At 43.3% G+C, this 24,597-nt stretch overlaps 1 protein-coding gene across 1 annotated transcript in view; it reads right to left on the reverse strand.

The window, feature by feature from the left end:
* CRYZ (crystallin zeta) overlaps positions 1 to 24,597 on the reverse strand; it is an 80,678-nt gene that overhangs the window by 42,278 nt on the left and 13,803 nt on the right. Inside the window, exons 2-5 of the mRNA XM_030207721.1 lie at positions 18,420 to 18,534; positions 17,858 to 18,010; positions 12,339 to 12,502; positions 7,646 to 7,697 (exon numbers count right to left, since the gene is read on the reverse strand). Of these exons, the coding sequence (XP_030063581.1) occupies positions 7,646 to 7,697; positions 12,339 to 12,502; positions 17,858 to 18,010; positions 18,420 to 18,515 (465 nt within the window). The 5' untranslated portion in view covers positions 18,516 to 18,534. The remainder of the gene's footprint in view (positions 1 to 7,645; positions 7,698 to 12,338; positions 12,503 to 17,857; positions 18,011 to 18,419; positions 18,535 to 24,597) is intronic.

Below are 24,597 nucleotides of genomic sequence, written 5' to 3' on the forward strand. Positions count from 1 at the left end.
CAAAGATCATATCCTATGAAAAGGGGGCTTGTTGTACAGAGAGGGCCTGGACAGCAGACAAGCAGCTTATAGTGCCCAGGGCATACACAGAACAACTACTACAGGGATGACACGCACGTGCAATAGACTGACCCAGAACTTCTACTGGCCAGGAGTATCTCGAGCTGTAGCTGACTACGGTCGAACCTGTGATGCATGCCAAAGAGTGGGTAAGACACAAGATCACCCCAGATCCCTTGAAACCTTTACCCATTATCAGTGAGCCCTTCGAGAAAACAGCTCTGGATATAGTGGGGCCTCTAGCTGTCCCTAGCCGGACTAGGAAATATATGTATTGACAGTGGTGGACTTTGCTACCAGATATCCTGAAGTGGCAGCCTTAGTTTCCATAGAATCTGAGAAAATTGTCACTGACCTGTTAGAAAACTTTTCCCGGGTTAGATAATCACGAGAAATACTTTCACACCAAGGGACACAATTAATGTCCGAGTTAATCCAGAATCTGTGGGCACACTGTGGAATGAAACACTGTGGCGTGAAATCTGTACATACCACCCCATATCACCCTGAAACTAATGGGTTGGTGGAGAGAATTAATGGGACATTAAAGCATATGTTAAAGAGTTTCATAGAAACAGACCATGACAGGAAAAAATACTTACCCTACCTACAGTTTGTATATACAGAAGTACCTCAGAAGACTACACGGTTCTACCCATTTGAGCTGCTTTATGGCCTGAGGGTGAAAGGGCCCCTTGACCTAATCAGAGAACACTGGGTGGGAAAGTTGACACCTCTGACACTCTTGTAATTGAATATTCTATATGTAGTTAATATGCAGCAGAGATTAGAAGAACTTGTGGGCTTTATCAGAGATAACTTGCAGGCAGCCCAGACTAAGCAAAAGACCTGGTATGATTGTAAGACCCAAAATAGACAGTTTTATGAAGACTAGCAGGTGCTTGCTTTAGTCCCAGTATATCAGAATAAGCTTCAAGCTAATTGGGCAGGACCTTTCAGGGTCATAATGTGCCTGAATGATACAAACTATGTTATATCTATGGACTCTCAAAACAGAAAGCAGCGTACCTTTCATGTAAATATGAGACAAGTTTCAGTTTATTGCCTCTCTGGACAGATAAAGAATCCAGGTGGTATGTGTGTTGGGTCTACAAGTGCTTTCTGGGAACTGTGGGACCACTGGGAGTGTGGTTCCAGTAACCTAGAAATCACTGGGGATAATTTAAGCGTGGAAAACTCGCCCAGAGGCGGTTGTGACCCAGTTGGTGGGAAGAGGGCGCTAGTGTAGAGCACAAGCGGCAGGTGCAGGCGGACCCGAATTGTGCTGGGGATAGACCCTCTAAGTGGCTGTGGGGTAACCCCAAGCGGGTGGCTAGGCATTCTGTGACAAAATCCTCTATGTTTATCCCACAAATGTTTGAATGTGTATCTTTATCATGGTTTATTTGTATAAAAAGATATACCAGCACATATTTTAAAAACACCATGCTTCTGGTTCCTGCTACTGTGCCCACTGCCCGGAAATACCAGATGTAGTCCTAGACACATTTTGTCATGGGAAGGAGGACCTGGATGAAATGTCTGGAAAAGAAGAACTAGTCCATTCTGCAACTAATACACACTATATTCTGGAATGATCTGCTGGCCAGAAAATGTAAAGTGCTGAATAGCTTCACCAGCCCAGCTACGGCACGCCTATGAACTATGAGAGGATCGCTATCGCTTCAAATATCTTTCTAGTATAGGCACAAAATCACCCTGGAGTTAACCATGCAGCAGCACACCACAGCTGTTTCTAGGAATCCCAGCAGTGTTGTCCTTGTTTGAAATATGCACTGCCTATAGCACCACCCGATGGCTTGAGTGGGGGCTGCACAATCCACCTCATCCATCACTGCCCCGGTCTCTGTTGTCCCTCTCTTTCTATGTCTATTTCTAGCCCCTTCCCCCACAAAAAATAGGTGATCCAGAACTGCAGGTAAATCATGAGAGAAACTGGAATAGCAACTTTCACTAATGCAAGCCACCAGAAACGTGAACTAACGTTTTACTCCATGCCAGATTTGAGTTCAATCCCCAGCAGTAAAATATATATATATATATATATATATTTTTTTTTTTTTTTTTTTTTTTAACACACACACACACACACACACACACACACACACATTAGGGCTTTGGGACTTGTGTGCAGCTCTCCACATGGAGAAATACTAGCTAATGCCTTTATTTGTGTACAGTTTAAGTGGAAAGGCTCTACTATGTGTGCACTGCCATGTGCTATGCTCTGCCTAAAGCTTACTGCCTTTATTATATCAGGCTCTTAGAGCAGGGGAAGGCGTGTATCACAAATACCTCCCACCCTAAAGAAACTAGTTCAATTGACGGAGTGATTTGGAGACTCAGTAATTATTTTATTTTTATTTTTTGTTACATTTGTACCCCATGCTTTCCCACTCATGGCAGGCTCAATGCGGCTCACATGGGGCAATGGAGGGTTAAGTGACTTGCAGAGTCACAAGGAGCTGCCTGTGCCTGAAGTGGGAATCAAACTCAGTTCCTCAGTTCCCCAGGACCAAAGTCCACCACCCTAACCACTAGGCCACTCCTCCACTCCACTTGGCCTGAAGACTTCTGTTTATGTTGTAAATAGGCCATTAATCTTTCACAAAAAGAAATTAAAAACAGAACTGCAATATTAACACCACCTGAATACTGCAATACATCATTCTCAGCTATATCTTATGTGGTCTTGAATTATCAATACTGCTCTTATTAATTGCTTTTTCCCTTAAAATAAGGGTTCAATGTGATGTACAATTAAGAATTATCCTAGTAAGAAAACACATGGAGGGGCACTTTCGATATGATGTCTAAATCTGATTCGAAAAACATCCAAAAATCCAGTAATGAACAAGGCCATTTTTCAAAGTAACCAAAATACCTCCAACTTTTTATTTTGAAAATGGCCATTTGTTAGACTCACTGAGGGCAAAAACGTCTATCTTTTAGGGCCATTTTCACACACAAAAAAAAATGTCAGAGGGAAAAACGCAAAAAAAATAAGCCATTGAGCTGTATGGGGGTCCAGCATTCTTAGTAGACTGGCCACACAGACATCCCAGCAGAGCAGTGGGGCATCCTAACAGACACTGCGGTGGACTTCATGTAAAAGGTTCTAGGTGCATCTCTCACTGTTACCCCATTATATTGTATGGGAACCCTCCAAAACCCCAAAAAATCCTCTGTACCCAAATGTACGCCACTACAATAGCCCTTATGCCTGCAGGTGTCACCTATATATAGGTATAGTAGGTATTTGGTGTTTTTTGGAGGGCTCACACACATTCCACAAGTGTACCAGTTAAAGTGGGATGTGGGCCTGAGTCCCCTTCTCTACAGTCCATTGCACTGACCACTAGGCTATTCCTGGGATCTGCTTGCTGTTCTAAAAGGAATGGTCATCATATCTGAAGCTGTCATGGAGCCCAGTATGTACTGTCTCTGTCACATATTAGTGGGCTGGGAGGGAGTCAGCGACCACTGAAGGAGCAAAGGGGGTTATGCCTTAATCCCTCCAGTAGTCTTTTAGTCATTTAGGGCACCTTCTGGTCACACGTAACTGAAATAGATCTAGCCAAAAACGCCTTAATTTTGTTCCATTGTTGCAGAAAAAACATTTATCTTTTGGTACCCCTGAAAACACACCCCCTTGAAATTTGGATGAACTGTGGAGCAAACAGTCTAAAATCGAGGTGTCGAAAATCACAACTTGGACTTTTTTTTTTGTTTTGAAAATAAGCCCCATAGGTTACAACTTATCCAAAACATGATAGTAAAACTAACTACAGGATCCAAAAGATTTGATCGTGTCAGTTTCCTACTTTGTCTGGAACACTGTCTTTCAGTTCATCATAGAATCGCATAAAAAAAAAAAAAAACACTGTCCTTACCCATAAAATTCATAATTCAGGGATTCCCTTATATTTAGCGCATTTCCTGATTCTATTACTCTCCAACACACATGCTCCAATCTTCACAACTCAATCAACTGGCAATTTCTTCATTTAGGGAATCTTTCACTAAGCCGCGCCAGCGTTCTTAACTCATGGTAGAAATAAGCTGGTGGAAAACGCCGAGACACCCACAGAAATATAACAGGCATCTCGGCATTTACTGCAGCTGATTTCTATCACGAGCTAAAAACGCAACCGCAGCTTAGTAAAAGACCTTTTTGGACAAATTTGGTATGACTTTGTCTGAAGCTGTATTTTTAGTGATATTGTTCCATTGCTTTGAAGCGCTCTTCCATCACAACTATGTTTAGAAAAATCATGTTACATTCAAAGAGGGCCTAAAGACTTTTCTTTTGCGAGATGCCTTTGACTGAAGGCTAACTGCCTTCCGCCTGGCATTGGACACTTTGAAGACAGTCTAGAGCAGTGATGGCGAACCTTTCAGAGATCGAGTGCCCAAACAGCAACCCAAAATCTAATTACTCATCACGAAGTACCGGTACTCATTATGGGCAGGGTCACCACATATGACTCCACCCCTATAATAGCCACTCCCCCTTACACCAGCCATGACGCATATAAACAGACATCATTGAAAATATTATACTAGTGTAGGAGAAAAAAACAACATGATTTTCTTTCATTATAAAGCATTTCTGTAAGTTATTACAGCTCCCGTATACCCAGTGCAAAATAAGACAGCAGATGTAAAATTCTCAAATTGGACATATTCCAAACACTAAAATGAAAATAAAATGATTTTTTTTCTACCTTTGTTGTCTGGTGATTTTGTTTTTCTATCCATATTGGTCCTAGTCGCTGTTTCTGCTGCTCTCTATCTGTTCTCTTAACTCCGTTTCCAGGGCTTCCTTTCCATTTATTTCTTTACTTTCCTCCTTTCTTCTTCATTTCTTGCCCTCCATCCATGTCCAGCAACCCTCCTCTCCCCTCCAGCCACCCATGTCCAGCCACCCTCCACTCTCCCCTGCCCTCCTCTCCCCCCTGCCCTCCCAGCGGCAGGCCTCCCTCCCACCCAGCACCAAGCCTCCCTCCCTCCCAAGCACCAGGCCTCCCTCCCTCCCAGCCAAGCACCAGGCCATGCACCCACCCAGGCCTCCCACCCAAGCACCAGGCCTGCCACCCACCAAGCACCAGGCCATGCACCCACCCAGCACTCCCACCCAAGAATCAGGCAAGCACTAGGCAGGCCAGCCTCCCTCCCACCCACCCAGCACTCCCACCCAAGCACCAGGCCTCACTCCCACCCAAGCACCAGGCCTCCCTCCCTCCCGGCGTGCACCAAGGCTCCCTCCCTCCCTCCCACCCGGCGTCAAGCATTCCTCCCTCCCTCCCGGCACCAGCCCGCCATCCCTCCCTCCCTCCAAACCCGAAGAAATTTAAAAAAGTCTTCCCTTGTCCGAATAGGCGGCGTCAGCATCAGCAGTAGCAGCGAAAAGCGTGCTGCTGGTTCGGCGCGTTTTCAGCCTTCCGTCTCTCAAGCTCTCTGGTCCTGCCCTAACAGGAAATGAGGGCGGGACCAGAGAGCTTGAGAGACGGAAGGCTGAAGATGCACCGAACCAGCAGCACAGTTTTCGCTGCTACTGCTGATGCTGACGCCGCCTACTCAGACAAGGGAAGACTTTTAAATTTCTTCGGGTTCGGAGGGAGGGAGGGAGGAATGCTTGACGCCGGGTGGGTGGGAGGGCTGAAAGTATCAGGTGAGGCGACCGGCGGTGCGCGTGCCAACAGAGAGGGCGCCGCTTGTCCTCTCTGGCAAGCGTGCCATAGGTACGCCATCACCGGTCTAGAGTCTGATTTGGAAATATTTTGAATTTTTTGTAATCTTTTAGGGGTCCTTTTACTAAGCTGCGGTAAGCACTAGTGTACTTACCACAAGTTAAAATGACTTACCGTGGAAAAAGCTCAGGAATCTTACGATAAGCTTTGGATCTGCATGCACAAACCATACACTAAAAAATATTTTTACATTTTTTTGGGAGGGGGCATATGAAGTGGAGAGTGGGTGTTTCTGTACTAATCAGTTAGCACATCTACATTATCACACAACTGATTAGCACAGGATTAGGGCATGAGCCCTTACCAACTACAAAACAGGGGCGTAGCTGCTATGGGGCCACGGGGGCCGGGGGCCCCCGTAGATTTGGCCCTGGACCCCCTGCCATCGACCCTCTCAACCCCCCCGGCCGTCAACCTGCCGTCTGCTACCTTTGCTGGCAGGGGACCCCAACCCCCGCCAGCCGAAGTCTTCTTGCTTCGTTTGGTTTCTGAGTCTGTCTGACGTCCTGCACGTACACAACATGCAGGACGTCAGACTCACAGAAACAGAATGAAGCCTTGCGATCTGCAGGGCTTTGATCTGTTTCTGCGAGTCTGACGTCCTGCACGTTGTATGTGCAGGACGTCAGACAGACCCAGAAACCAAACGAAGCAAGAAGACTGGCTGGTGGGGGTTGGGTCCTCCGCCAGCAAAGGTAGCAGACGGCATGGCGACGGCGGGCGGGGGGGTCGGCAGTGGGCGGGCCACAGTTGTTGGAGGTGGTTCTGGTGGCGGCAATGGCGGGCAGGCGGCAGCAATGGTGGGTGGGGGGCTAAAATGTGCCCCCTCACCTCGGCTCTGGACCCCCCCCTAATGGCGAAGTCCAGATACGCCCCTGCTACAAAATAGGTGTAATGGCTGCAAGCTAATGGCAAAAGTAGCTCATGGCCATTAATTCAAAAAACAGGATAATTGGCCATTATCCGGTGAATGTAAAATGGCCTTAGCGTGCGGGAAAGACCTCTATAAGGGTGCACTAAGGCCACTTTTTACCGCAGTTTGGTAAAAGGACTCCTTAATGTTTTAATCTTTACTGAATATGGATTCCTTTTCTCCTCTTTCAATTGATTTCATATATATGTTTGTTAAAGAACAGGATATCAAAATTGGAATAAATTTGGAAACTTACACTGGAGTCTGTAACCACCTCTCCGGAACTATGTAAGCCACTTTGAGCCTACTAATAAGTGGGGAAAGGTGGGATACAAATGTAATAAATAAATAAACTTGGATATGAATAGCAGTATTCCTTTTGAGGAGTAAGTTATCCATTTAACGTCATGCACATATATCCAAGTGCACAGGCTGATTGAATATATACATAACATTGAACAAACAGGGCCAGACAGTCAAAGGATTTATGCTCCTAACTTTGGCCCCCTTTTACAAAGTTGCACTAGCAGCTGCCGAGTGGCAATGCCAACACAGCCCACTGAAAGTGAATGGGCTGTGTTAGCATTACCGCACTAACAGCTGCTAGCGCAGCTTTGTAAAAGGGGACCTTTGAGAGTTATGCTCGTAAAAAGTGGCCTCTGTGAAAATTTACTAGAGCCAAGTGCATGTCTAAGTATGAAATCAGCCAAATGAGACTGAAGCTGATAATGTATTGCTAGTGAATGCACAGCAATGTCTAGACTGGAATACAGTGATTCACAAATTTGGACGAATACACCTAAACGATTAAGGAAAATGTGGGTTGAGTTTTGTACATTAGTTCTACATGGGAATAGTGCAGTCGACCCTATTATTGGTAATTTTTCAAAATACTTACACCTCCACTTGCCCCATGCACCAGCACACGTTCTCCTGATTTAGCACGAGCTCTAGAACACAAGAAGAAAAGACCCAGAAATGATTCATCTGCTGTCCTACATGTCACATATGAGGACTCATACAACGCAAAGACGCATTTCAGGTAGGATTACATTCTGTACAGTACAATACCGCATTACAGAACCAAGCATAAAGAGCGCAAACAAGGACCTATTTGCAATACAGAAATAGGACAGGATTAACTCTTGGAGGACCCTAGGCAAAGAAGCACATCCCCCCCAATGAAATATACATAAATTTTAACTGCCACAATGCCCCCCCCCCCGACCACAGAGGAAGCAGCAGGTAAGAAGTGATACTCATGGCGGAATGCTGCACACAAAATTTGCAAATTTTGCAAAATCCTGCATACTTTATTTGTAATTTTTTAATGCAGAATTCCCCTATTATAAGGGTTGGCATCTCACCTAGGCATGAAATACCTCTCCACTGCAGTTTCCCATGCACTTTTTCATGTAGACTTCCACCCCATTCACATGGCGCACACATACACACACACCTTATCCACCTAATTCCCGCCCCCCCAACTCCAGCCACCTTTTTTTTTTTTTTTTTTTTAAATTATCCCCCTCCCTGCAACCCACACTCCATACACCTTTTCCAGCCCCTCAGTCTCAATCTACCTTTTTTCTAGGCTCCCCCTGTACACACATCACCCATATTTTCCCAGCCCCTCTCCCTGCAACCATACTTCAGCCTAGTGGTTAGTGCAGAGGACTTTGATCCTGGGGAACTGGGATCGATTCCCACTGCTGCTCCTTGCGACTCTGGGCAAGTCACTTAATCCTCCATGGCACCAGGTACAAATAAGTACCTGTATATACTATGAGGCATATTTTCAAAGCCCTTAGCCTTCCAAAGTTCCATAGGTTTCTATGGAACTTTGGAAGGCTAAGTGCTTTGAAAATATGCCTCTATGTAAACCACTTTGAATGTAGTTGCAAAAGCCACAGAAAGGCAGTATATCAAGTCCCAATTCCCTTCCACTTCATCCACCTTATAGCCCCCTCCCTATACTGATACCTTCCACTTTTTCCAGCCCTCTCTCCACCCCTGTACTCAACGGTAAAATGCAGGAGAAGATGCAGAGACACACAGAGAGTAATTCTTTGGGGCAGAAAAGAGCCCCACTCTTTCCTGCCCAGTGCCCGGTTCTTCAAAATTGCCACCAAGACTTCATGCGGCAGCCTCACAAGATTGCCGCTTGAAGTTTTGGCGGCCATTTTGAAGATGCAGCAACGGGCAGGAAAGACTAGGGTGCCCGGGGAAGGCCCATCGAGGCTCAGGGGGCACGGCAGCCAGCCTTTCTAATTATCCCCATTACCGTGGGATAAATTGTAGTCTCCGTTCCCGCAGTAGGACCGTGTGAGTTTTAAAACATTTCCATTACCACCTCTTCAGCAGTGCCACATGATGTCAAGGGCTGCTGGCGGACAGCACTATCTACTCTCTCCCTCCGAGTGCGCTACATAAGGAGGTCCCACAGGCACGCGCCAGTGGATTATGTGACTTCTGATGCAGCTGCGCTCATTGGCTGATTCCACATTCTGTGCGAAAAAAGTAAATCCTGCACGGCTGGGCAATTCTGCACAAATTCTGCGTTGCGCAGAATTCTGCCAGGAGTAAAGTACTGCTCACTGACTTCTCTTGCCAGCTGAAGGATAATGCACAGGAGTTAGGGAGAACAGACTTGAGAACAGTGGTGCCCCCCCCCACCACACACAATCTTTTTTCTGCCAGGACAAAACTTTACCTTGAGAGCCACTGAATTAGTACATTTGAGAAGGCCTCTCCTAAACATTTGAGCCCTGGGCACATGCCTAGTTTGCCTATGCCTTAATCCCGACCTGCATTTAAGCATAAGGGATAGTGCTGGGCAGACTTATACGGTCTGTGCCAGAGCTGGTGGTTGGGAGGCGGGGATAGGCCTGGCCAGACTTATACGGTCTGTGCACTGAAGAGGACAGTACAAATAAAAAAAGTAGCAAATATGAATTTATCTTCTTGGGCAGACTGGATGGACCGTGCAGGCCTTTTTCTGCCGTCATCTACTATGTTTACTATATATTGGGGGGTTCAGTACAAGTGGGAAAGAGCATGAAGACAAACATGTCTCTATCATTAGGGATCATGGCTAATAAGATACTGACAGACAATCATGTAGGAGAAAAAATATTCTTAACTTTCTAGGCTATTTTTCAGATTTTGCCTTCTTTTTATTGTTTTTAATCTTTTAGTTTGTTTAAAACACTGGCTTCATTTATCTGTGGACTATTGTCATCATTCTTTGGGCACCAAGGTTTGATAGCATTTTGGCATCCTGGTGGTTTACAATACAAGAGCCATTAAATCAGTACATAAAATGCCATGTGTCATATTACTGTTCAGCATGCTAAACGGAGTGACATTTTTTTTTTATTTTTTAAATACCACTGTTGGCAGAATCAGCCTTTGCATTATAGTGGAATTCATTGTAGGCTTTTCCTAGTCTTTTTTTTTTTTTTTTGTTACATTTGTACCCCGCGCTTTCCCACTCATGGCAGGCTCAATGCGGGGGGCAATGGAGGGTTAAGTGACTTGCCCAGAGTCACAAGGAGCTGCCTGTGCCAGGAATCGAACTCAGTTCCTCAGTTCCCCAGGACCAAAGTGCACCACCCTAACCACTAGGCCACTCCTCCGCTCAGGTTTTCCTTCAGAAACTTAGCAATGGTGCCAAAAACCTGATATATCCAAATGGAAAGCTAATTTCCTCAGCTAAAACTACAGGCCTTGGTGCATGTTCCAAGGTCTATATGCCACTCATTCCGACCCATCCTTGGCAAGGTATAGGCCTGTATTTCTGTGGGCAGAAGCAGCATGGTCTACATATTATATGGGCCGCTCTGGGTGAATGGTGACGTGAAAGCCTCCGTATGCAGACAGACAGACCAACCTCAGGAGCTGGGATTTATCAGAAGCTAGTGATTGCTTGGATTTTTTAATATGCATATATGTTACAAAATAAAACCCAGTGAACAAGCCAGTTTAAGAGGGAAGAAATACTTTTAGGTTAACTTGCAATTATTTATGCCAACTGTTTCACCCATCCAAGGCACTGCTGCTAAAACACAAAACATGGGAATAAGTAATGTTTATGTCATGATCTCTACAGTATAAAGGATATTTCTGTTCTGTCAAGAAAATTGTCACATTAAAAAGATATATATTTAAATATCATTTTTCTAGTCCAATTTCTAGTCATTTCAAGGACTTCTAGTCCAGAGCCCCCACCTGGGCTTTGGGCACTATGGGAGCAATTTTTTCTAATAGTGGGTCTACTTTCCTTTATAGCAAGAGTTCTTCAGTCCAGTCCTCAAGGTACACAACCCAGCCTGGGTTTCAGGATTTCCACAATGAATACGTATGAACATAAGAACATAAAAATAGCCATACTGGTCAGACTAATGGTCCATCTAGCCCAGTATCCTGTTTCCAACAGTGGCCAAACCAGGTCACAAGCATCTGGCAGAATCCCAAATGGTAGCAAGATTCATGCTATCAAACCCAGGGACAAGCAGTGGCTTTCCCCATGTCCATCTCAATAGACTATGGACATTTCCTTCAGGAACCTGTCCAAAACATTTTTAAACCCAGATATGCTAACTGCTGTTATCACATCCTCTGGCAACAAGTTCCACAGCTTAATTATTGAGTGAAAAAATATTTCATCCTATTTATTTTAAAAGTATTTCCATATAACTTCATTGAGTGTCCCCTAGTCTTTGTACTTCATGAAAAAGTTTTTTTTTTTTTGTTTTTTTTTTAAATTGATTTGCTCCCCATTCTACACCACTCAGAATTTTGTAGACCTCAATCATATCCCCCCTCGGCTATCTCTTATCCAAGCTGAAGAACCCTAACCTCTTTAGCCTTTCCTCATACGGGAGGAGTTCCATCCCCTTTTGGTTGCTCTTCTTTGAACCTCTAATTCTGCTATATCTTTTTTGAGATATGGCAATCTATTTGTATTCACTGCTTCTGTTGCATGCAAATAGATGTCAAATATTCATTGTGGAAATCCTGAAAACCAGACTGGGTGTGGACATCGAGGACTCATTTTACAGAACAGTGCGTAAACAGGTATATATACCTATACACTTAGGCAGGAGTACTTATGCCAGTCCTAGAGCTGGTGTGAATGCAAGCGTCTAGATTCAGGATGCATGCACATAGCTTATACTATTCTACAAGTTACAAATGTGAGACTGCGCCCCACCCATGCTCTGGCCAAACTCTACTATTGGACATATGTGCGTAGTTATAGACAGAGTCTTGCATTTAAGCGAATGTGTGCACACATACTTGCATATATGCTGGTATTCTGGTCATTTATGTGCACATCTGGAGCCCACTTTGTAGAATTACCCCACATGAGCTTCATTCACAACTACTAGGATTTTTTTCCCCCCATTCCTCTCTCCTTCCTCCATTCACCCCAAAAACCTAGCCATTATGTGAACTTCTGTGCTGAAGACTGTCCACAGCCCAGTGTGAGAGAACTCCAGGGACAGCCAGGACTCTTTCCCACAGGCCAGGAATAGGAAAGGTGGTGTCTATACTATATAGAACAACAATTTGTCAGAACAGCTTACTTGTTGAAGAGTGCTCGGTAGGCAGTGAAATAGGGGATACCAATGGCAGCTCCTTGCTTGAAACTCAGCTTATCCGGCAGGGGGTAAACTGTGTCGACCGAGGCAGTTGTATATTCTGCATAGCCCCCAGTGATGGTACCAATGGTAAAAACACGGTCACCTTTCTAGTGGAAGAAGATACAAATTTCAGCTAAAATCTTCTAATAGCTTTAACGGGAATGTGCACTGAGCTAAAGACGTTAATTTTATAACAGAGACCTAGGCTGTCAAGACACAGAAGCACACGTGTTGTACCTATTTTCTAACATCTTTATAAAATTACCCCAGTAAAGTAACTGCATACATTCCTGCTCACTACGAGACAGAAGTAATTATGTGCATGTAGGTGTCAGCAAGAATGGGCACATAAATGTTATAAAACATGTGCCTATGTGCCTGGATTGGCTTATTCTCCACCCTCAGGGAGGCCTACACATATATCATATAAAAGTAAGCACTCTTGACTTCTCTGTGCCCTCTTTTCAAGCATGTATATAATCGACTAATTTCATAAGAACTGACTTTGTTCTACACACTCAAATCTCTTATATTATCCCCCGTTAAGAGCCCCTGCACTCAGTCTGCCAGCAAGGGCCAATTTTAAGTTTTCTATAAAATAAGATGATTTCCCTGCAAAATTTCTAAGTGGTGTCTGTTCTGCCCCTTACCCGAGTAAAGTGCTAATCTTTAGTAAAAGACCCCATGTTATCTGCCAGAGGATCCATTTTATTCCTAATAATGGGTGATTTCAATTACCCCACTACTGACTGGGAAAATGTAATATCAAAGCATGCTAGAGAGGCAAAATACCTTAACAAAATCAAGGACTGCTTTATGGAACAGCTGGTTCAGGAGCCAACAAGAGAAGAAACAATTCTAAACTTAGTCCTTAGTACAGCACATGATCTGGTACAGGAGGTAATGGTGCTAGGGCCACTTGCTAATAGTGATCATAACATGATCGGATTTGATATAAGCTCTGGAGTAAGTATACACAGGAAATCTAATAAGTTAGTCTCCTTTTTGAAAGTTGAATGCTGTGATAAAATGAGAACAGTGAAAAGAAAAAAAAAAAAAAAAAAAAGAGGAGCAGATGCAAAGGTCATTAGGCATGGATGCTGTTCAACAACACCATCCTGGAAGCCCAGGCCAGTTATATTCCATGTATTAAAATTGGAGGAAGGAAGGCCAAACGACAGCCTGCATGGTTAAAAAGTGAGGTGGAGGTAGCTATTACAGCTAAAAGAAAAATACTTCATAAAATGGAAGAAGGATCTGACTGAAAATAATAAGAAACAGCTTAAAGAATGGCAAGTCAAAAGCAAAGCACTGATAAGGAAAGCAAAGACAAACTTTGAAAAGAAGATTGCGTTGGAGGCAAAAACATAGTAAAAACATTTTTAGGTATATTACAAGCAAGAAGCTGGCAAAAGAATCAATTAGACCGCTAAATGACCGAGGGGTAAAAGGGACACTCAGGGAAGAAAAGACCATAGCGGAGAAATTAAATGAATTCTTTGCTTCGGTCTTCACCGAGGAAGAAGTGGGCGAGATACCGGTGCGAGAAACAGCATTCAATGCTGACGAGTAGGAGAAACTGAATCAGATCTTTGTAAACCTTATAGATGTAATGGGGCAATTTGACAAATTGAAGAGTAGCAAATTGCCTGGACCAGATGGTATTCATCCCAGAGCACTGATAGAATTGAAAAATGAACTTGCAGAACTATTGTTAGTAATATGTAATTTATCTTTAAAATCAAGTATGGTACTGGAAGATGGAGGGTGGACAATATTGACGCCGATTTTTTAAAAAAGGTTCCAGAGGTGATCCGGGAAATTATAGACCCGTGAGCCTGACATTGGTGCAGGGCAAAATGGTAGACATTATTATGATAAGGAACAAAATTAAAGAGCATATTCATAAGCGTGGATTAATGAAACAAAGCCAGCATGGATTCAGTGAAGGGAATTCTTGCCTCACCAATCTACTACATTTCTTTAAAGGGGTGAACAAACATTAAGGATAAAGGTGATTCGGTCAATATTGTGTATCTGGATTTTCAAAAGGTATACGACAAAGTATCTCATGAAAGACTCCAGAGGAAACGGGAGAGTCATGGGATAACCGGTAACTGGTTAAAAGATAGAAAAACAGAGAGTAAGGTTAAATGGAGAAGGACATTCTCAATGGAGAAGGGTAGATAGTAGGGTTCCACAGGGGTCCGTACTGGGACTGCTGCTTTTTAACATATTCATAAATGATCTAGAGATGGGAGTAACTAGTGAGGTAATTAAATTTGCTGACGATACAAGATTATTCAAAGTTGTTAAATCACAAGAGGATTGTGAAAAATTACAAGAGAAGCTTACGAACCTGGAAGACTGGGAATCCAAATGGCAGATGATGTTTAATGTGAGCAAGTGCAAAGTGATGCAAGGAGGAACCCAAATTATAGCTACGTAATGCAAGGTTCCACATTAGGAGTCACCGACCAGAAAAGGGATCTAGGCATCATTATTGATGATATGTTGAAACCCTCTGCTCAGTGTGCGGCGGCGGCTAAGAAAGCAAATAGAATGTCAGGTATTATTAGGAAAGGAATGGAAAACAAAAATGAGTCCCGCACAGCATATTTAAAGCTAAGTTGAGCTATCTATACATTTACAGCGTTACTTGTCAAATTGACAAACCGTTCATGAATAAAGCTCCCTTGAGTATGCAGTATTAGTACAACTATACTAAGGGTAATCTTTTTATAGAAAAAAAGTTAAAACTAAGATAAAAAGTAAAAATATCAATAAAAGTCAATTAAGGAGGGTGGTAGGGGATGTCGATGATTACAACTGTCGCAAAATACGGGTATTACAGAAACGGCAACCCTAGCGACTTATGAGACTTCCCCCTACTTTAAAATATACCTTTTACTAACTGCATGACTCTTTATGTTCAACTGATAAGTGTGTGTTAATTTTTGGGATCTTGCCAAGTACTTGTGACCTGGATTGGCCACTGTTGGAAACAGGATGCTGGGCTTGAGGGACCTTTGGTCTGTCTCAGTATGGCAATACTTATGCAATGACTTTTACAGATCCCCTAGGTCTCTGGTAGGACTTGTACAAGAGCTGTACCATTAAGGCTCTGTGTCGGGCTTTAAAGTGAATATGAATAAATCGGAGATACGGAATATAACTTTTGATCCTAGCCAGGAGACGACCTTACGAATGTGATTTCCCTTTCGCTGGGCCTCCTACTATTTTATCTACTACCTAGGTATTAATATCACAAAAACAAACACTGACTTACATACAGCTAATTATCCCTCAAAGCTGAAAGAGTTGTTTGCCGATTAAGAGAAATGGGAGGGATTTGGGCTCTCTTAGATGGGCAGGATCGCAGCTTTGAAAACAATGGCTTTGCCCAAGCTTTTCTATTTATTTATGGCTCTGCCACTCCCTCTACCCAAAATTTCTTTAAGTTGCAGCGCAAGGTGTTTTCTTTCATTTGGAAAAAAATGCCCTCCACAGATGCGTAAAGCAATATTTTTTCAGGCCAGGCTGAAGGGAGGCATGGGAGTACCTAATTTATTTTTCTGTTATCAAGCGGTACCTTGTGTATACTAAGAGATTGGGGTTCGCACTCCCACAAAGCCTGGGTAGCTCTAGAGCAGGCATGGCTGGATCCAATGCCCCTTTGGACAGTTGAATGGCTCCCTAAACCTCAGCTCCTTAGCATATTGCATAGAGCCCCTCCTCTGCCATCCTCTGTTGATTTGGAGTGGGGCGAGACATCAGTTCTTCCCTAGGCAACGGTACTTTTTACAGATGGCAATTTGCTTTGTCCCAGGGTTTCAAGCAGGGCAGGTGGCCATGCTCTGCTGCCATTAGGAACAACGGGGGGTATATAATCTGAACAAGGTGTGGACAGAGGGGGAGTTTGTTACTTTTGAGGAGTGGCAGAAGAATACGGTATACCTGCCCATCATGAGTTCCAATACCACCAACTTAGAGATTCTCTCTATAGACGAACTATGGAAGCGTTAAATCTGAATGAGACGTACCTTGAGCGGGCCATGAGGGAGGGCAAAGGGCGGGGTTGTATCTCACGATTATATTTAGCTTTATTGTGTTTGGAAGAGCCTGCCTGCCATTATATTGCTAAATGGGAGACAGCTTTGGGATTCGATTATCAATTTGATCAATGGGAAAAGTGCTTCAAATATCTGTTTAAGGTGTCGGTTTATGCTAATCTTATTAAAAATGGGTATAAGATATGATATCACTGGTACTATACACCACAACGCCTGTTGCGTGTTTTTAGCTATGGGTCAGGCCAATGTTGACATCACTGTGGAGCAGAAGGGGATATGTATCATATTTGGTGGTCCTGCCCTCTAGCTCAACAGTTTTGGACAGAAATATTACAGATCTTCCAGGGTAGGCTTAAACTCAGATATCCACTTAAAACTGGTCATTGTTTGTTACACTTTCAGCCTTGAGGAAATCAAAAAAGATTCTCATAAATTGGCTATTCATCTGTTTGTGGCTGGTAAGCTGACCATTGCAGCGGCATGGAAGCAGCCAACGATGCCGGCGATCCCTAAAGTACTTCGCAAACTGGACTACATTTACTAGATGACTAAATTAACAGTTATGTGAACTGGCAGATTGGTGAATTTTCACAGAATCTGGGATACATATACTGATTGGTCCAGTGCATCAACGCTTCACTGACGGCGGGATTAGGTTGTTTGTTCTTCCACTGTTATTCCTGCTCTGCTATATTGCACCATGGGTTGTTGTATTTAGCCACAGTTCTCCCTGAGGGTTGGGTGGTGGTGGTGGTGGTGGGGGGGGGGGGGGGGGGGGGGGGGGGGGTTTGTTACGTTAAAAAGAAAAAGAAAAAAAATCCTTTGCATTCAAGAGTTGCTTTAATCTTCTGCTGCTTCCCTGCAGTGTGACCTGGCTATATTTACCCTGCATTAATACCATAATAAACAGTTTCTGAAAAAAATAAAATAAAAACCCAGACATAACACATGTGTCTTGTTTGGACTCCTTCAACAAACCTTTGGTGTTCATTTTCATGGTGCTGAAGACAACAAATTCCTGCACTATTCTCATTAGTGTTAACTAATAATCACAACAGCAAACACTTATTAATTGAATTTTTATCTTTAAAAAAAAAAAAAGCAGCTTGTATGGGCACTTCTTTAAGAAGTCGGAATTAGTTGCCATTTTCAAATTTATCCATATGCCAAAGAAAATGTCCAATTTGGACTGAATTACTCACTTTTCCAAATCCACGCTCAAGAAGCGTGACAAATTCAGATACAGGAGGTAGGTCCTTATGCTAGAGCTTTCTTCCTCCAGTCTTGCAATTAGAGATCAGCGTGTCTCACCGTCTGAGTCAGGGTCACCATCGTCTGCAGCTCTACATTCAGGTGCAACATATAAAATCAGAATGGCTTTAACGTTACCTTGAATGCAGCAACTCCTTTTCCGGTGCGTTCAATCACTCCTGCCACGTCAGATCCAGGAGTGTAAGGTAAAGCTGGTTTTATTGCGAATGACCCAGACCGAACATATGTCTCCACTGGGTTTATGCCACAAGCATGGACTTTAATTAAAACCTAAAAGTAAAAAAGTGCGAGGTTACACTTGAACTGATTTGGTATGTTGCATGCAATGATCAAAGTGCCAGAATAGCATTAGAACCTTCACTATACACCACAGGGTTCAAAATATCTTCTCTAAGATGGCACAGTGAAGAAATGTTGCTGTGCTCTTTGTATTGCAGATGCATTTAATTAAAACAGTGCAACTATTTTATCACACAATGTCTTCACAGGTCTACCCTTCATTTTATTTTCATTTACTGAGGAGACAGTTACGTCGGATCTTATCAAGTCAATCTGAACAAAATGAATCCTGACAAGTGAAGGGCACCGAGACAGTGGTTTCCTCTAGACACTGAACCAATTTGTCTATTAAAGATTACGTAGACATAAGATAATTACAGAAAATGCTAATCAGTTCCACCTGATTGTCCTCTGGATTAAGAACTGGAACATCTGAGGAGACTTTCAGTACATCAGGTCCACCAAACTGCAAGACTCTGACCGCTCGCATCAACATTCTTCTGCTTCCCAAGGGGCTGACAGTTGGGGAAAAAGAAAACCATACTGTAAGGATGCGGTGGATACACTGATCTTCCTCCCCCGCCTCCACCCCAGAGGGACAGAAGCAGACAGCCATTTCAATCTGGACCCAAGCATTGACCTCCTGGCGTGCAACATAGGGGTCATCTCTCAGATTACACCATCCCAGAGCCTGCAGAGAGCAAAATCAGCACCATCTCCAGCATATGATCACAGAAGGAGGGGGGCGAGCGGAAGACCTCAAACAGAAATAAATATAAACATATGGATGGAGGCACTGGGCCTCCACTTACTGGGACTGTTTGCATGTCAGAAAAGCTGGAAGTATTACCATATGTCAAAAGCCCAGTCATGATGACAGGCTCCCAATCTGTAAAGGGAAAAACAATTCTGCTCTTCTTTTAAGAGAGAAGGAGCCAGCAATTTCACTATAACCAAAGCTCTGCGAAAGCTGTGTTGCTATAAGAAGGCTCGGCCAAAGAGCAGTTACGTATCGAGGCATTTGTTCACCAGACTAATTCAACTGATGAATTTGGAAGCATTGGGGAAAAAATAAACTTACACAAAATATATCTGAATCAGCCTGCTCACCGGCATTAAGAAGTTCTTATGTAAGTTTTACTTATTCTGCAAACTGGTCAGTTAGGCTCGAGATCATGACAGCAACAGCACAGGCCAAAAAAGTGGCAGCATTCTGTGACCATTTGCAGTAGTTAACCAAAAAGTCATGGTGCCCAGATGTGATTATACAGTGCCCCCTGGAGGTAATACCTTTAAATCCAAAAAGTTACTAAACAGTTCACTTCTAATTTCCCTGCTCCTGGCTTCAGTCATCATGACTTATATAGCACATACACACACTGAAAAGCGTTTGCCAACAAAAGGAGAGTGCATCTGTGGTTACCAAATTCAAGGCACATAAATTGTAAGACAAAAAACCCTCTCAAAACCCCAGATCTCTATAAATAATGTCAAGAGATCGTCATAAAGTGTGCCGTTATTCTCATTGGTTTCCAAATTCCCATTCAATGTGCACAAAAATAAACTCAGCAAAAATTAGTATTAAAAATTGAATTAAATAGGAGAAAAAAAGACCAATGAGAATGATTTTGGAGAGGATTCTTTTCCTTCAAGCGGATCTGTAATTTCTGCTTCTCAATAGGAAGATTATTTTTGTGATAGCCAGGATAGATGGAAGGGATGTGTAAAACATGGGGGCAGCTGTAGTTTTATCTTGCTGGGCAGACTGGATGGACCGTATAGGTCTTTTTCTGCCGTCACCTACTATGTTACGTATGTATTATGAAACTGAAATGGATTGCTCCTGCATAAGGACATTCATTCACCGTTATATTTAATTTAAAGTGCAACAAATAGTTTAACATATTAATACGGCAGTTTGAGCAATACAACAGAATTTTGACTCCGGGTTGGAAGACTGTGAGGCTCATTTTCAAAGCACTTAGCCTTCCAAAGTTCCATAGAAACCTATGGAACTTTGGAAGGCTAAGTGCTTTGAAAATATGCCTCTGTGTCTGTGGTTCCAAGAATTGGAATAGGAATTTTTTTTCAGACTTTGAGGTTTTTCTCCAAGTGTCTGGCATTTTTTTCTAATTTGTCTTTTTTGAGAAGACTAGTAAAAAAGGCCCGTTTCTGTTTTAAAGGAAACGGGCGCTAGCAAGGTTTTCCTCGAAGTGTGTATGTTTGAGCGAGTGTGTGTGTGTGTGTGACAGAGAGAGAGAGAGAGAGAGACTGGGTGCGAGTGTGTGTGTGAGAATGAGAGTATGTGCCAGGATCCCCCCTCTCTCCCAGTTCCAGGGTCGCCCCCCCCCCCCCCCCCGGTATGTCTCCCATTTACAGGGTGTCCCCCCTTCCTCCCTCCCAGTTGCAGGGTCCCCCCTCCTCCCATTTTCCCAGTTGCAGGGTCCCCCCTCCCACCCCCCACCCCCACTTGCAGGGTCTGTGTGTCTCCCCCCTCCTTTTGTCCAGTGGAAAAAGCTGTAAAAACGGCAATGAGAAGCAGCTCCTAGGTTTTTTTTTGTTTGTTTTTTTTTAGTGTATAGGAATAACGGCTGCTTTGGGGAGTGGAATCAGCGATTAACCAATGGGCTTCCTTGCTTACCATAGACTTGCTTTGTTCACTTCCACTCCTGTCTATTGAACGTTCTGCAGCATGTCACAGCAGCCAATCAGTGGCACTTCAGGAATGATGTCACTTATCTACTCCACTTTCCTGAGCAGCTCTGGCAGGAAACCACATTCCCAGAACGTTGGAGGTGAGAATTATTATATAGGATGCTTTGTGTGTCATGGAAGACAGCAAACAGACCTAATGGAATCACCCCTCTAATTTCAGTCTGATCATTCTGGTTAAAAGGTATCTTCACCAAAGCTTGCCACTTGCTCAGTATAGCCTTTGTTTTAAAATCTGACACGAGTTCAGTACATCCTCTCTGTTCAACTGCTACTGAGACGACACCATAGGCCTGGTTTATATTTTTATTGTTTTAAAATCTGACATGAGTTCAGTACATCCTCTCTGTTCAACTGCTACTGAGAGGACACCATAGGCCTGGTTTATATTTTTATGTTTATTAAAATTCTTATATACCGCCACACGATACAAACAAATGATTAGGAGGTTTCCACAAAAATGCTTGTAAAAATCAAGAAATTACTACAACATAAATCACTCACTCAAAAATAAAAAAAATACAAAAACCTTCCCACAGCTTGAACCAACATCCAATTACTTTCTGGTCCTGCTATTAAATCAGGAGGTGAACAGCCAGATTTTTAATGCTTTCTTAAAATTCTTCACATCATTTTCCAGATGGAGTTCTCTTGATAAAACTATTCCACCAAGCAGGGCCATTACAAAGAACATTCTTGATCTCACCTTTTCCACTTTCACTTCTTTAACTGCTGGAATCTCCAATAAATGTTCTTGGCCAGATTTCAAAGGCGCCTAGGGATGTAATTTTTCAACCTCCTATTTATATCCTGGTAGGGATTGAAACCTACCCAGCTAATAAAGGGTTACACTAGGTTTATCTAACAGCCATCAAAACCAATGGCAAAATTGCTGGATTGCTACCAAGTTACCATCTTTCTCATAAGCTGAAATGTTTTGTAGAGCTTAGAGGCCAGAAGACACAGTCATATAGTCTATATATGGCGCCTGAAAATTCTGCACACAAAAAAAATACGCCTAAGCATATATTCTAAAAGTACACCTAAATTTTATAGAATAGGCTTAAATTTCTGCACGGTATATAGAATTATGCAGGGTGCCTCTCCACGCGACCAAACAGAGTCACGACCATTTACACCATGTTTTACTTGGGGTAAATTCCGACACTTAAATTAGGTGCAGAATGGGTGTGTTCTACAACAAAGCGCAGAGATTTTAGAAATGCCCTCGCTCTCTTTTTACGTTGCAGAATACGCTTAGTGAGTTGTGCGCATAAATCTTATGCCAATTAGTGCTAATTGCTTGTTAGCATCCAATTAACAGTGCTGATTAGTTAAGTTACACACATTGTTACAGAATACGCTTCAATTTCTGTTGAAAACTTAAGGCGTCATATATATATAACCCAGGGATAGTGCTTATATAAAGTCTACACCCCCTTGAAAATTTTTCACATTTGATTGTGTGTGTCAGATCCACACACATTTAAATTAGGTTTTCTACTCATCTACATACCATACTCCAGACCTTTCAGGAGGAAATGTTTTATCAGGGGACATAACATCCCCCTGAATTCTATAAAAGTTAAAAATTATGCATGCAAATTTGGGCACGTGCCCAATTTGCAAGTACAATTTAATTGAATAACGAGCCAATTAGTGCCAATACAGATTAACAAGCAATTATTGGTGCTAATTGGATATAATTAAAATGTACGTATGTATATTTAGGCACAGGTCCAAAAAGGGGGTGCAGCCATGGAAGAGTCCTGGGTGGATCGGGGGTGTTCCTTTAACATAGTAAGTGACAGCAGATAAAGACCTGTACAGTCCATCCAGTCTGCCCAACAAGATAAACTCATTTTACTTGATAAGCGATACTTTATAAATGTACGCGAGTTTAATTTGTCCTTGCCATTCTCAGGGCACAAACCGTGTAAGTCTGCCCAGCACTCTTCTTGTACTAAAAGATCTGAAGCTAACGTCGAAGCCCCTTAAAATTTACACTCAAGCCCATCCCTATCTATTCAGTCACGATCAGGGCATAGACCGTAGAAGTCTGCCCAGCACCGGTTTTGATTCCCAATTACTAGTGTCACCACCTAATCTCCGCTAAGATTCCGTGGATATATTCCTTCTAAACAGGATTCCTATCCCACACATTTGAATTCCATTACCGTTTTCATCTCCACCACCTCCCGCGGGAGGGCATTACACGTATCCACCACCCTCTCCGTGAAAAAATACTTTCTGCCATTACTCCTGAGTCTGCCCCCTTCAACCTCAATTCATGTCCTCTAGTTCTACCACCTTCCTGACTCCACAAAAGGTTTGTTTATGGATTAATACCTTTCAAATATTTGAACGTCTGTATCACGTTCAAATATTTGAAAGGTATTAATGCTATAGAGGAGATCCTAGCCTCATTTAAGTGCAGGGATTTACCCCAAAGTTTAGTGGGTGTAAATGGTCACGCTTAAATTTAGTTGTGGTTCCTGGCACTAAGCGCTATTCTATAAATGGCGCCTAAATATAAGTGCCATCTATAGAATAGTGCTCAGCGCTATTTTTTTCTGTGCTGATTTTTTAGGCACCATTTATAGAATTTAGTCACATATATCCAAAAATTAAAATTAAGTGCCACACCTGGAGCAATACTTGGTGGAAGCACCTCCAGCAGCAATGACAGCTGTGAGATGGTCGAGACAGGTCTCCACCAACTTTGTGCACCTATATTTGTCAATGTTCACTCTTTTGCTATTATGCTCCAGGTTCCAAGTCAGAGACACAGAACCATGAGAGTCTGTGCATCGCTTTACTTTGGGCACAGATCCTGGATGCAACATCAAAAGTGTTGTAGGTGCCCCTGGTCATGAACTTACAACATGCCTTCTGCTGCTTGGCTAACTGGCGAAGCGATTCAGCCTGCTCCAGTGGGAGAGAGTCTGCCAAATCTAGCATCTTGCACACCGAGTCCCGCAAGTAGACACTGTGAAGAGATGGTTTGATTATGCTCATGTCCCATATTCAAAGGCCTGGAACATCTTACCACCAAAAGAGTCCAAGGTTCTTGCTTCTGTGCCAGGGGGCGCTGAAGCATAGTCCCTAGAACTCTTGGCCCTTTTGAGGGTGGATTCAACCATGAGGGAATGATAAGGCAACTGAGGCTTATCAAACCCAAGGGTACTCTGAATCCGGTACATGGCATCGATCTTTTTGGGAAGTATTAGGACAGAGGGGATTCCCAATTCAGCACTAGAACTTTCTGCAAGATCTCATGAAGCAAGACCATCAAAGCCTCTTTAGGAGGAGACTCGTAGTCCAGGACCTCAAAAATCTTGGCCCTGTGCTCATCCTCCACCTCCAAAGGAAATGGAATGGCAGCTGCCATTTCCTTGACAAAAGAGGGGAAGGAAAGGCTCTCTTCGGGAGACTTTCTCCTTTCTTGTGGAGGGGAGGGGTCAGAGGTTATCCCATAGAACCTCTCCTCCCTGGGTCCTCATCTGACTCCCATAAGCACTCATGATCAGTGTCAATGAGAAACTCCTCACGGGAGGGCCGAGACCGAGCTTGCCTCGATTTAGAGGAGCCATGTCTCCAAGAGGGGCATTGAGGAGTTGGCTCCTGCATCGACTCCGGCGAAGCTTCTTCCATCGTCGTTGAGGGTTTACCAGCTTGGGTGGCACCTGACAAGAGGCATGGCAGGCGCAAGCACCCTCGATTTTGATGCAGTCTGTTGAATAAAGTCAGCCAGCAGCTCAGGGAGAAAGGCCTGGATGTGTTTGAGGGCCAGCACCGGGAAAGGCTGGGACCTCAGCTCAGAAACAGCCTGCAGAACTGCTTGGGTATAGATGGGAGGCTAATCC

This window comes from Microcaecilia unicolor, chromosome 6 (genome assembly GCF_901765095.1).
Source record: "Microcaecilia unicolor chromosome 6, aMicUni1.1, whole genome shotgun sequence".
NCBI lineage: Eukaryota > Metazoa > Chordata > Amphibia > Gymnophiona > Siphonopidae > Microcaecilia > Microcaecilia unicolor.